Genomic DNA, 15121 nt, shown 5'->3' with positions numbered 1-15121 from the left:
CCCTGGCCTCACTCAGTGGGTTAAGGATCCAGCATTGCTGTGAGCTGTGACATAGGTTGCAGATACAGCTCAGATATGGTGTTGCCATGGCTGTGGCATAGGCCAGCAGCTGCAGCTCCAATTTGACCCCTAGCCTGGGAACTTCTATATGTCATAGATGCAGCCCTGAAAAGAAAAGAAAAGAAAAAAGAAAGAAAGAAAAATACGCTCAAAGGAATCAATAGAATACATGAGGCAGAAGAATAAATAAGTGAGATGGAAGACAGACTGGTGGAAATCACTAACATGGAACAGAATAGAGAAAAAAGAATAAAAAGAAAATGCAAAAATCTAAGAGAACTCTGAGACACCATTAAACGCAACAACATTAAACACATCAAAATTCACCCTACAGGGGTGCCAGAAGGAGAAGAGAGCGAGAATGAACCTGAGAAAGTATTTGAAGAGATAATAGCCAACTACTTTCCTAACATGAAAAAGGAAATATTCACTCAAGTACAGGAGGCACAGTGAGTTCCATATAGGATAAACCCAAGAAGGAACAAACTGAGGCATATGCTAATCAAACTGACCAAAGTTAAAGACAAAGAGAAAATATTAAGAGCAGCTAGAGAAAAGCAATAAATAACATACAAAAGAGCCCCCATAAGGTTATCAGCTGATTTTTCAGCAGAAACTCTGCAGGCCGGAAAGGAGTGGCACAATATATTTAAAGTGATGAAAGGGAAAAATCTACGATTAAGAATACTCTCCCCAGTGAGGCTCTCATTCAGATTCAACAGAGAAATTAAAAGCTTTACATACAAGCAAAAGCTAGGAAAATTCAGTACCACTAAACCAGCTTTACAACAAATACTAAAGGAATTTCTCTAGGCAGAAAAGAAAAGGCCACAACTAGAACAAGAAAATTACAAATAAGAAGTCTCACCAGTAAAGGCAAACATATAGTAAAGGTAGGAAAACAACCAAACACAAATATTATATCAAAGCCAGCAATCAAGAGAGGAGAGTAGGGTTGCAGGACACTGGAAAGACATTTGAAATTAAGAGACCAACAACTTAAAAGCAATCTTGTATATACATATATAGACTGCTATATTAAAACCTCATGGTAACCACAAACCAAAAATCTACAATAGATACACACACAAAAAAAAGAGAAAGCAATCCATAGACAACACTAAGACAGTTATCAAACCACAAGAGAAGACTACAAAAAAAGAAGGAAAGAAAAAAACAATTAACAAAATATCAATAAGAATATACATATCAATAATTACCTTAAATGTTAATGGATTAAACTCTAAAATATAAATACACAGACTACTTGAATGGATGCAAAAACAAGACACATATATATGCTGTCTATAAGAAACCCATCTCATATCTAAGGACACATAGAGACTGAAAGTGAGAGGCTGGGAAAAGATATTCCAAGCAAATGGAAATCAAAAGAAAGCTGGAGTAGCAATATTCATATAAGACAAAACAGATTTTAAAATAAAGATGGTTAAAAGAGACAAAGAAGGTCACTACATAATGATCAAAGGATCAATCCAAGAAGAAGACACAACATTGTAAATATATATGCACCCAACATAGGAGCAACTCAATATATATAGCAAGTGCTAATAGCCATAAAAGAAGAATTCAATAATAACACAATAATAGTGGGGGACTTAAACACTCCACTTATAGCAATGGACAGATAATCCAGAGAGAAAATCAATAAGGAAACTCAGGCCTTAAATAATGAATTAGACCAAAGAAATTTAAGTGATATTTATAGAACATTCCATCTGAAAGCCAGAGAATACACATTCTTCTCAAGTGCACATGGAACATTTTCTAGGACTGATCACAGGCTGGGCCTTAAATCAAGCCTCAGTAAATTTAAGAATATTAAAATCATACTGAGCATCTTTTCTGACCACAATGCTATAAGATTAAAATCAACTATAAGAAGAAAAACAAACTGCAAAAACACAAATACACGGAGACTAAACAATATGTTACTAAGAAACCAAAGGATCAAAGAGGGAATTAAAAAAAAATACCAAAGTTCCTGTCATGGCTCAGCAGTTAACGAGTCCTACTAGGAACCATGAGGTTGCGGGTTCAATACCTGGCCTTGCTCAGCGGGTTAAGGATCCAGCATTGCCATGAACTGTGGTGTAGGTCGCAGATGCGGCTTGGATCCTGTATTGCTGTAGCTGAGGTGTAGGCCGCCGGCTACAGCTCCGATTCAACCCCTAGCCTGGGAACCTCCATATGCCGTGGGAGCAGCTCAAGAAATGGCAAAAAGGCAAAAAAAAAAAAAAAAAAACCCTAGGGACAAATGAAAATTAAAGCATGATGATCCAAAACCTATTGGATGCAGCAAAAGAAGTTCCCAGAGGGAAGTTCATAGCATTAAACTTTGCCTCAGGAAATAAGAAAAATCTCAAAAACAACCTGACATACAGCTAAATCAACTAGAGAAATAAGAACAAACAAAACCCAAAGTTAGTAGAAGGAAAAAAATCATAAAGAGGCAATTATATGCCAATCAAAGGGACAACTTAGAAGAAATAGGCAAATTCTTAGAAAGATACAATCTTCCAAACAAACCAAAAAAGAAATAGAAAATGTGAACAGACCAATCACAAGTACTGAAATTGAAACTGTGATTTTAAAACTTTCAACAAACAAAAGTCAGGGACCAGATGGCTCCACAGGTGAATTCCATTAAACATTCAGAGAAGAGTTAACACCTATACTTCTGAAAATATTCCAAAAATGCACAGAGGAAGGAAAGCTCCCAAAGTAATTCATACAAATACCAAAGCCAGACAAAGATAGCATACAAAAGAAAATTATAGGCCAATATCATTAGTGAATATAGATACAAAAAGCCTCAGCAAAATACTAACAAACTGAATACAACAATACATTTAAAGGATCACACGCCATGATCAAGTGGAATTGATTCCAGGGATGCAAGGATTTTTCAATAACTGCAAATCAATCAGCATGATACACCACATAAAAACTGAAGAATAAAAACCATATGGTCAGTTCAATAGATGCATAAAAAGCTTTTGACAAAATCCAAAAACAATTTATGATTTAAAAAAAAAAACTTCCAGAAAGTGGGCATAGAGGGAACCTATCTCAACATAATAAAGGCCACATGTGACAAATCCACAGCTAACATCGTTTTCAATGGTGAGAAGCTGATAGAATTTCTGCAAAGATCAGGTACAAGACAAGGATGTCCACTATAGCCACTTTTATTCAACATAGTCTTGAAAGTCCTGGCCATGGCAATAGGGAAGAAAAAGAAATAAAAGGAATCCAAATTTGAAAAGAGAAGTAAAACTGTCTCTGTTTGCAGATGACATGAAACTATACATAGAAAATCCTAAAGATAGATCCTATCAGAAAACTATTAGATCTCATCAATGAATTTGGCAAAGTTACATTTTTTTGTCCTTTTTAGGGCTGTACCCACAGCATATGGAGGTTCCCAGGCTAGGGGTCAAATTGGAGCCTACACCACAGCAATGCAGAATCTGAGCCACGTCTGTGACCTACATCACAGTTCACAACATCGCTGGATCCTTAACCCACTGAGTGAGGCCAGGAATCAAACCTGTGTCCTTGATACTAGTTGAGTTTGTTACCACTGCACCAACATGGGAACCTGCAGGATACAAAATTAATACAGGAAATATCTTGCATTTCAATTCACTAACAACAAAACATCAGAAAGAGAAATAAAAGAAACAATCACATTTACCATTGCATCAAAAAGAATTAAATACCTAGGAATAAACCTACCTAAGGAGGCAAAAGATCTGTAGTCTGAAAACTATAAGACACTGTGAAAGAAATCAAAGATGACACAAACAAATGGAAAGATATGCCATGTTTCTTAGATTGGAAGAATCAATATTGTCAAAATGACTATACAGTCCAAGACAGTCTATAGATTCAACGCAATCCCTATCAAATTACCAGTGTCATTTTTCACTGAACTAGAACAAAAAAATTTTTTTAATTTGTATGGAAACACAAAAGACTCTAAATAGCCAAAGCGATATTAAGAAAGAAAAATGGAGCTGGAGGAATCAGCATCATTGACCTTAGACTAAACTGCAAAACTTCAATATGGTACTGACACAAAAACAGAAATATAGCTCAATGTACAAGATAGAAAGCCCAGAAATAAACCCATGCACCTATGTTCAACTAAACCACGACAAAGGAGTAAAGAATATAGAATGAAGAAAAGAAAATGTCCTCAATAAGTGGTGCTGGGAAAACTGAACAACTACAGGTAAAAGAATGAAATTAGAACACTCTCTAATACCATAAACAAAAATAAACTCAAAATGGATTAAATACCTAAATATAAGATTAGATACAATAAAACTCTTAGAGGAAAACATAAAAAGAACGCTCTTTGACAGAGACTGCAGCAATATCCTTTTTTTTTTTTTTAAACTTTTTTAGGGCTGCACCCACAGCACATGGAGGGTCATAGGCTAGGAGTTCAATCAGAGCTGCATCTGCCGGCCTATGCCACATCCACGGCAGATCCAAGCCATGTCTGTGACCTACACCACAGCTCATGGCAGTGCCAGATCACTAACCCACTGAGTTAGGCCAGCAATTGAACCTGCATCCTCATGAATACTAGTCGGATTCATTTCCACTGAGCCACAACAGGAACTCCAGCGATATCTTTTTGATCCACATTCTAGAGTAATGAAAATAAAAACAAACATAATTAACCTTAAAAGCTTTTGCACATTAATGAAATGAAAAGGCAGCCCACAGAATGGGAGGAAAATCTTTGGAAATGAAGGGACTGACAGGAAATTAATTGCCAAAATATACAAACAACTCATGAAGCTCAATATCAGAAAAAACAAACAACCCAATCAAAAAATGGTCAGAAGATCTAAACAGGCATTTCTCCGAAGAAGACAGAGAGATATCCAAAAAGCACATGAAAAGATGTTCAACACTGCTAATTATGAGAGAAATGCACAACAAAACTACAGTGAGATATCACTTCTCACCAGTCAGAATGGCTAGCATCAAAAAGTGTACAAAAAATAAATGCCGGAGAGGATACGGACAAAATGAAACCCTTCTACACAGTTGGTGGGAATGTAAATTGGTGAAGCTACTATGGAGAACAATATAAGGGTTTCTTAAAAAACAAATATAGAACTACTATATGATCTAGCAATCCTGCTCATAGGCACATATTTGGAGAAAACTATAATTTAAAAAGATACATGTACCCCAATTTTCATTGCAGCACTGTTTGTAATAGACAAGACATAGAAAGCAACCTGAATGTCCATCAAGAGAGTAATGGATAAAGAAGATATGGTACATACATACAATGGAATATTACTCAGCATTAAAAACAATGTAATAATGTCATTTTCAGTAACGCAGATAGAACTATAGATTATCATACTAAGTGAAGTAAAAGATAAACATCATATATCATTTATATGTGATATCATCTAATAAAAATGATACAAAAGAATTTATTCATAAAACAGAAACAAACTCACAGACTTTAATAACAAGCTTAATATTACCAAAGGGGACGGGTTGGGGTGAGGGATAGTTAGGAGTTTGGGGCTGGCATATGCACACTATTGTATACGGAATGGATGGTCCGTGGGGACCCAACTCAATATTCTGCAATAATCTACATGGATAAAGAATTTGAAAAAAATGGATATGTGTATATGTATAACTAAATCACTTTATTGTATACCAGAAATTATCACAACATTGTAAATCAACTAATTCAGTAAAATGAAATAAATAAATAAATAAAATGAAAGAACATAAAAAGTCCTATGACCCCAGATACTAAGATATCAAAGCAACTATCTCTCATATCTTGATCCCTGAAAGGCACTAGATATGAAATTTTCCCTCTTGCCTATTAGCCTGCCTTGGGCAATGGAGGCAATGGTGGCAAACACTCCCTGGAGTCGTGGACGACAAAGTGATATTAAACCTGTGTGCACATAACAATCACACCAAATCTTGACTCTTGTCCCCACAACAGCTGGCCAACTAGGAGTCCCCACCACACACCCACACCCTGAGCTGGTGGTGTCCTGCACTGGCTCTGATGGAAATGCCTGTGATTTCTTGACGCTTGGAATTAGCCCATGACAACCTACATTCCTACTAGACCAACTTCCCATGGAAATTTTGTACAGACCACAGCTACACTCAGATACAGGGTCCTCCCTGTAGCATATTTCTGGAAATACACAAGAAATTGGGAATAGGGGCTGCCTCACAAAGGCTGAATTTTGCACCTAGGAAAAAGATCGAGGGGAGATTAATATTTCTCTGAGCCCTCTCTACTTTTTGTTTCTGGTACCATCAGAATGGAGTAATTATTTTCAATCAGTCAAATCAAATCAAATGGCTTTTTGCTGCCTCTGGCAGGGAAGAAATTGTGCTGTCAACGCTATCATGACAGTTCTACCCACTTAGCTCTGAAGAAGGAGCTGGAATTACCTTTACATTGAGGGGCTGCAGGTGACCAGCGTGAATAACGACAGAAGAGTCTGTCCTCTCCAACCAGAGTGTATCCTTCATCACATTTATATACAACCTCATCTTTTTTTATTCCAAGTAGCGAAATAACTTGAGTATGATGTCCGTGGGCAACCACAGGAGGATTATCGCAACCTTGAGGAGGGGCCAAAACGTGAGAGAGCATCAGTGTATAGAATGCATCTAATAACACTTCCCGGAATGTGTGTGGTTTGGAGGCAGCTTCCTTCAATGCTTCCACATTCCTTGCCCAGGGGATCACCCAGCTAAACCCAGGACCTGTGCTGCCTTTCTGTAGGGCTGAGGCTGGGGAACCATAGAAAGGCTCCAATGAAATGACAAGCTCTTAGGACTTGCTTCATCTTATTGACAAGTTCACGGCCCTTGATATTGTTTCAGAGCCATTTGGGCATGAAGGCTGGATTCCTCCCAGAGCCACATTGTATTAGCTCTATACTCCACTAATTCCAGGATAAAAGTAGAGAAACTGTAAAGATGCAAAATCAATTCACAATCTCTGACACATTGCTCCCAAGCAAACCTGTCTATCCATGCTCCCAAGAATGTACTTACTATATTCTAAAATATTTTAGGAGTTCTCGTCGTGATGCAGTGGAAACAAATCTGACTAGGAACCACGAGATTGTGGGTTTGATCCCTGGCCTCGCTCAGTGGGTAAAGGATCTGGTGTTGCTGTGGCTGTGGTGTAGGCCAGCAGCTACAACTCCGATTAGACCCCTAGCCTGAGAACCTCCATATGCCGTGGATGTGGCCCTAAAAAGACAAAAAGACAAAAAATAAAAAAATAAAATATTTTAGAAAAGAGCTCTTACTAATCATAAATATGATGCCATGCTTGTTGGAATAACAGGCATGACATGGTGCTGAATGCCTCTCTGGAAGGGAACACTGACAGGGCCCACAAACACTGCATGAGAAATATAAGCAAAATGGGTCATCAGAAATGTCAGGTAAAATATAGTCATGGACAATCATTCCTGTAAGTACTATTCTAAGATGCTTCCTCAAGGCATGGAAATAAGTGGGATTCAAATGTTGGAACTGCCATGACAGATGGTAGGAGGAAGGATTGAGTGACCCAGAAAAGTGAGCATGCTGGAGTGGATGTACCACACAAGCTGGAAATGCCACCAGATAATCATGTTACCTGGGAAGGCCTGGAGGATACATTTACCAAGGTCAGAAGGAATTCCCCAATGAGAGGAGCACTAATATCAAGGCCAGAGCTGATGATAGGGAGGCCATTAAAAAACAAGCTTCACTTTGAGCAATAGCAGTCTGACAGGTGTCCATATACTTTAAAAGCTAAATAAATGTAATCATCATAATGAGCGGCAAGTTAGAGAGACACTCAGAGCTGCTTGAGAGCTAGGAAGAAAAGAACATGGCATTCATAAGGGTGAAAATAGATGAGCAGCCAACCAAGATAATACTCAATCTCTACCATTACAAGAAATTGAGAGGAGTTCCCTGGCGGTCTAATGGTTAGGATTGATTGCTTTCACTGCTGTGGCCCAGGTTCAACCCCTGGTCTGGAAACTGAGATCCCACATCAAGCTGCTTTACACCATGTTAAAAAAAAAAAAAAAAAAAGAAAAAAGAAATCTAGGATGGATGATCACAAGGCTGAAGACATTTGGTCCATATCAAGTTTTAATCCCCTATTCAGCTTCTGGACCTGTGCCAGTAATCAGGTCTGGAGATCATCAACTGAAGAAAAAGACAATTTCCAGAAGTAAAGATACTACAGCACCTCGGAAAGTATGCACAGTCGTGAATGCCCTAGTCTTCCAAAAGACCTCTGTCTATTTAAACAGGTAACCGTGCATGCATGAGAGATGCACAATAATCCAAGGATTATTGGACAGAGAGCTTGACCTGACATGGACCTAGAACCATCGTGGCCCCCCTGTTAGACTACTTGGTGGCCATTTCCATTATCTTTGAAAGGATAAGTGGGAGAGACAAAACTGGTCACAGGCACAAGCCCCATACTGGGTTCTTGGCCTATGAGGTAAGAGCTCTCTTATCCAAGAAGGCCCAGTAGAAGACATTTATGCTACCTATATCCTCCCCCTTGAGGACAAGAAGGTAGGTTTTTTTTAAAAAAAATCATGTACCAAGGGGTAGGAAAAAGGGAGAAATTAGTGCCACTCTGAAAGAACTAAAGATTCAGGAGTGGTCATCATATCTCCATGTACTTCACCAGTGTGTCTACTACAAAAGTTAGGATTCTGGAGAAGTACAGTAGACTCTTGAAAACCCAACAGCATTTTAGCCCCTACTGTAGCCACTGCATCAGATGTGGTATCTTTGCTAGAACAGATTTATGTGGCTTTGGGTAAATGAGGCCACTGATTCAGCAGAGGCCCCCTTCCCATCCCTATCAGAAAAGAGGGCCAGGGCACGAACGGTTGTATACCCGTGGAAGGGTCAAGATCATATATTTGCATGTTTAGCCCTTGGCCATGGTAACTCTCCTGCCCTGTCATAATAGAGTCTGAAGGTATCAGGACCATGTGGACATCCACAGACTATCACATTGATCCAGCGTATCAATGGCATCATGTTAAATCTACTGAACAAGCAAGAGGAATGATGATGATCCAGAGTATGGGAGAGAGAGAAAGAAGAAAAGAAGCTCAGAAAGGCAGGTTCAGGAGTTCCCTGATGGCCCAGCGGGTTAAGGTTCTGGTGTTATAACTCCTATTTCTCTGGTCACTGCTGTGGTGGGGGTTCCATCCCGGGCCCAGGAACTTCCACATGTCCTAGGTGAGGCCAAAAAAACAAAATGAAAAGAAAGACAGGTTCAAATATATTTATACTGTAGGTATACTGTACGTAAAGGCATATGGACAAGTAGAAAGGGAAGAGAATGAATACAAAAAAATAAAAGATAATAATTAAAAAGTGTAGCTTATCTATTAGGCGTGGCTTATTGTCATTAATTTAGAAAAGAAAAAGAAACCAGGAAGGTCAATAGAATGATGAGAAGCAATGTGGAAAAAAAAAGAAAGGGGGCCTGAGGAGCAGTGTTTTTAACAAACTTATCCACTCCAAAAATCATTCTGGTTACACAAATTTTTTTTGCCTAATTTTTAAAATTTTGTTTCATTTTTCAAATTGACTAATGCTGAAGTAAAAAACTTTCACTGCAAGTTCACTCAAATTATACAAAAAATGATAGGGGTAAAAAAGTAAAACACAAAAACCACCAGCAGCAAACAAAACATTATCTTTACACATTTCCGAAGTTCTAAATTCATGTTATAAAGCAGATTACAAAAAAGTCATGGTAGGGAATAAATGATGGCATACTTCTTCTTTCTCAATGGAAGTCACGACAGTTACTAAGATTTGAACTATGAGTCTTAATGTTCTTGTTCTAATTTACATTATCCAAAGAGGAACCCTGTCTTTGAGGTTACCCAAAACCCTATTATGCTGTGGCATTAGCAGAATCCTGGTACTGGGATAAAAGCCAAGCAGCTTGCCCTATGTTCAAGTTGTTGATCCATAAATAGCACAATAATAGGACCATTTCACTATTACCAGGTCTCCTGGGAGGGTGCCCTTGTGCTTTACCCAGTGGGTTCTGTGACGAATATACTCACAGCTGAGCAGGGTATGGGAACTTCTAGGTAAAAAGGCATCACAGGATAAGAGAAGTTACTAGCATTGGGAACTTTCTGCACTTCATATGCATTTCAGATGAATAAGGGTAGGTTGCCAGGAGAAGAAATCAAAGCTAAATTTGATAGTTTTATCTGCTTCTAAATTGTTCCTCTTTAGTACTGCTCCAACTCTAAAAATCCAAAAGGCTATGGAGAGGGAGAATGAAACTCATCTCTAAGATCTGAGAGTCTAGCCTTTCATTCATTTAGCAAATAGAGACTAGGACCTATGGGTCAGGCTCTGCACCCCTCCTTATCTTTGAGAAGTCAGCCATTGGCTTCAGTGAGAATAAGTCAGGGGCTATAGAATTCGTGCTCGCTTTATTTAACATTTTCCTTTATTAAACCGTGGATTCAGGATTAAGAAGATGTGGTAGATATATACAATGGAATATTAACCAGCCATAAAAAAGAACAAAATAATGCCATTTGCAGCAACATGGAGGCAACTAGAAATTTTCATACTAAGTGATGTCCGAAAGAGAAAGACAGATACCATGTGATATCACTTATATGTGGAATCTAAAATATGGCACAGATGAACCTATCTGCAAAACAGAGACAGACTCAGAAATGGAGAGTAAACTTGTGGTTGCCAAGCAGGAGGGGGAGGGAGTGGGATAGACTGGGAGTTTGGGATTAGTAGATGCAAACTATTCCATTTAGAATGGATAAGCCATGAGGTCCTGCTATATAGTTCAGTGAAGGAACTATATCCAATCATGAATATAGAGCATGATAGAAGATAATGTGAGAAAAAGAATGTATGCATAGGTATAACTGGTCACTTTGCTGTACAGCAGGAACTGACAGAACATTATAAATCAATCATAATAAAAAAAGTTTTAAAAAATAAACAGTGGATTCAGATCTGACTGCACAATTGCACAGAAAAAAACTATTTCTGGTCTTTCTGCTTTACCAATTGACAAAACTTCCAAAAAATTTCAGTTAGTAGCAAACTGTATAATAAACCATATAGCAAGCTTGTGTTTATTTGTTTATTTATTTGTTTGTGGCCAAACCTGAATCATATGGAAATTCCCAGGCCAGGGACTGAATTTGAGCTGCCGCTGTGACCTACACCATAGCTGCGGCAATGCCAGATACTTAAATACACTGCACTGGCCTAGGGATAGAATCTGAGTTTCCACATTGCCAGGAGCCACTGCAGTTGGATGCCTAACCCATTGCACCGCAGGGGCAACACCACATGTTTGTGTTTTTAACATCAAGCTATGGCTTTATTATTTGAGAATTCTCTTTTGTTAAAGTCCATACAAAAGAACAAGAAGAGAAAAAGTGTAAGAAAACAGACTCCTTTTCTACTTAAATTCACAAATGGCAGATTCACAGGGGGCTGAATAGAAACAGCAGGGCTTTTCACAAATGCAATAGTTTTAAACTGAGATCACAGAGAGTTCTTCCATGATCCATTCATCAGTACCCCAAATTCTGAGCTGAAGAAAGAGTTGGGCTGACCCAGTGTGGCATTTCCAATGTCCATTCATCTTTTGATTATTAAGCAGTCATTAAAGCCTAAGAGCATGCATTCTTCATAAAATTTTTGAATGTGATCTCTCATTCTTTGTGGTTCTCTCCACTGCAGGTAGCATGATGTCATCTCCGAAGATAAAAGATGACAGATGGCCAAGGCTAGAGCCACAATAGGATGCTAAGAGAATATGTATTGTTATACAGAGGAAGGCAGAGGCTCTCTCCCTCTGAGCTACTAGGGTTGGGACTTCAACATAAGATGGGTAGAGAGAAATGATTTAGCCCATAACAGCTGGGTAATATTTCATGGTGCCTTTTATTTTTAAGGAAACAGGCAAATTGTTAAATAACTTATTCCGCTTATTTAGGTATATTTTCTTATAGTAAGTATTTTTTGGTTTTTTGTTGGTTTTTTTTTAAGCTTCCAGTCATTGTGTTAATGTATCAGAAACATCCGTGTACCTCTCTAAGCATTTTCTAGGACTCCTCTCCCTACTTCCAAAGGTGATGAGTGTGTCCAGTGTCTCCAGTGTACCTTGGCAGAGCTTATTTGGCCTTGAGATATATGCCAGAGAGAGAATTCTTGGCATAAAGTTTCCGCCAGGCACATTCACAGCCTGTATCTTGCACAGTGGCAGATGACTAATCAGTGGCATATTTCACAAAATCATATTTTAAGAATTACTTCTTTAGTCATCCTGGGTGATGACTGCCCAGAAATAAGCATGCATAAACTGTTAGTTCCCTTCATGACTAAAGTTAGGATCTTAAATGAACTCTTGCTTTTCACAGTTTGCCTCTCTTACGTGATACAGCCAGGATGTCCTTTCTGACTTATTTTTGTAGCTAGTTTGATTGAATGGTCTTTTGGTTTTAGTGCTGCTAGTCTCCTGTTTTAAAGATAAAGGGACTTGTACACTCTAAAAGAACGCAAACAAAAAAAGACCACAGTGAAAGCATTCATCTTGAAAACTTCTAATAAAAAGAAAAACTTGATTTTAATTTACTACTAATGCTTACCAAACTTTTAAGCTTTTGCATTTGAAAAAAATCATAATTCCTTTCTCTAGTTCTTAACTAGATTGCTTCAAATTCCCAAAAGGGAAGCCCAAGATATCATGCTGTAGAATTTCTTATGAGTTAGCTTCTGCAGTGTTTTTCTGCAAATGAGCCAAGACAACCCCAACATTTCTCTCTTCACTCCCAGAGCTACACCATTATGCTTTTCAGTATATTCTTGGACAAGATCTGGTGCCAAATAGCAAATGCTCTGGTAGCAAGTAGTGAAAGGCTTGCTGGATCTTTGTGAATGAAATGTCACTGGTGATTCACCAGGTGATATTCTGATGTTTCCCCAACACGGGGGATACGTAGATGAATTTTTGAGTATCATTTCTACCCCAGGTAACACATACAAGCCCATGGTCTCCCACAGTTTGGATGATATCCTCACTCTCCCACAGACTGGGAACACCAAAGGACTCCAGTAAATCCGCCCCACATAGCAACTTTACCTTTGCCACAACTTTTGTTTTGGGCTCAAGGGATTTTTTTTTTTTTTTTTGAATTTTATCTTTGTTCAGTCCACTTCCTCTTCTATTCAGGCCAGGCCTTTCCAGCATAGGTGAATCCCACTGTTGATCACGGCTACTAGCCTCCAGGGTCTCCTGATGGTATCTTAGCACCGACAGTCTCTCCAACCCTTCTAAAGGCTTTCCTATATATCAACATCCACCCATTTTGAATTCATAACTCAGTAAAGGACTGAGATGAGTCCTTCCTCTATCCCTTGCCAGGAGGAGAAATTGTGCCTTGGAACATTCAAATTTTCCTGTTCCATTCATGTAGTCCTTGGCTAGTTCAAACAACCTGGGGTACACACTGGTGATAGGATTTCAAAAAATCACCAGCAATGAGAACCACTTCTGTCTTCTCTGAATTTTCCATGCTAAGAATTTGAAGTTGTTGATCTAAATGGAATACGCAGAGCTCCTGTCATGGTTCAGGGGTTAACGAACCCGACTCGCATCCATGAGGACGCAGGTTCAATCCCTGGCTTTGCTCAGTGGGTTAAGGATCTGGCATTGCCATGAGCTGTGGTGTAGGTCACAGATGCAGCTTGGATCCCGCATTGCTGTGGCTGTGGTGTAGGCTGGCAGCTACAGCTCTGATTCAACCCCTAGCCTGGGAACTTCCATGTGCTGTGGGGGGCCCTAAAAAGACAAAAGACAAAAAAAAAAGAAAAAAAAAACACTGATATCTTCTTTGTTGTTTTTACAAAAGAAGTGCTGTGAATCTAAAGTGTTTTGCAAGGTAGGCAATTAGAAGCACTCCAACTTGTATGTCAACACAGAGAGACTGAAAGAATGAACACTCCTTGCCTCACACTTGAATATGAACTTGTCTCACACTTGAATATGATCTTGCCTCAGGGACTGTTGTATTTGACCCTCACAGACTCCACCATCTTGAAATCCTCTATGCTTGACACAAAAAGGGATCCTGGGATGATCCCCCTAGAGACCAATTTCTCAGGGGCTCCACGTTGGGGGGCTTACCATGTCCTCGGGGCCAATCAGCCCAAGTCTCTTTTACCTAATTTGAAACCTCCCCTTAATAATCTCCATCATTTTGAATGTTCATAAGTAGCATTATCTACAATAGCCAAGAAATGGAAGCAACCTAAGTGTCAATCAACAGACAAATGGATAAAGAAAATGTGGTATGTTTATATAATAGAATATTACCCAGCCATAAAAAAGAATGAAGTTGGGAGTTCCCGTCGTGGCGCAGTGGTTGACAAATTCGACTGGGAACCATGAGGTTGCGGGTTCAGTCCCTGCCCTTGCTCAGTGGGTTAACGATCCGGCTGTAGTGTAGGTCGCAGACGCGGCTCAGATCCCTCGTTGCTGTGGCTCTGGTGTAGGCCGGTAGCTACAGCTCCGATTCGACCCCTAGCCTGGGAACCTCCATATGCCGCAGGAGCGGCCCAAGAAATAGCAAAAAGACAAAAAAAAAGAATGAAGTTTTGCCATTTGCAACAACCTGGATGGACCTGGAGAGTATTATGGTTAGTGAAAAAGTCAAACAGAGAGAGAAAAATATTCTATATTGTTGTTTATATGTGGAATCAAAAAAGAAAATGAATGAATATAACAAAAAAGAAAATGAATCTATATCACAGATGTAGAAACCAAGTAGTGATTACCAGGGAGAGGAAAGCAAGGAGAGGCAAGATAGGGGTGGGGGATTAAGAGGTACAGACTACTATATATGAAATAAATAAGCCACAAGGATATACAGTACAATACAAGGAATACAGCCAATTTTTATAACTA

General features: G+C 39.0%; 1 protein-coding gene and 1 pseudogene across 2 annotated transcripts in view; both read right to left on the bottom strand.

Annotated features, from left to right (window-relative positions):
- The window catches only part of C4BPA (complement component 4 binding protein alpha), a 47074-nt gene that overhangs the window by 2487 nt on the left and 29466 nt on the right, over nt 1–15121 (bottom strand). For both annotated transcript variants that reach the window (XM_047753218.1, XM_047753219.1), the window contains exon 10: nt 6553–6726. In XM_047753218.1, coding sequence (XP_047609174.1) covers nt 6553–6726 — 174 coding nt within the window. The remainder of the gene's footprint in view (nt 1–6552; nt 6727–15121) is intronic.
- LOC125111299 (nicotinamide/nicotinic acid mononucleotide adenylyltransferase 1-like) lies at nt 12917–13730 on the bottom strand (annotated as a pseudogene).

This window comes from Phacochoerus africanus, chromosome 11, assembly GCF_016906955.1.
Source record: "Phacochoerus africanus isolate WHEZ1 chromosome 11, ROS_Pafr_v1, whole genome shotgun sequence".
NCBI classification, from domain to species: Eukaryota; Metazoa; Chordata; class Mammalia; order Artiodactyla; family Suidae; genus Phacochoerus; species Phacochoerus africanus.
The sequence above is the reverse complement of the archived record's forward strand: the minus strand, read 5'-3'. Positions and strand labels throughout refer to the sequence as shown.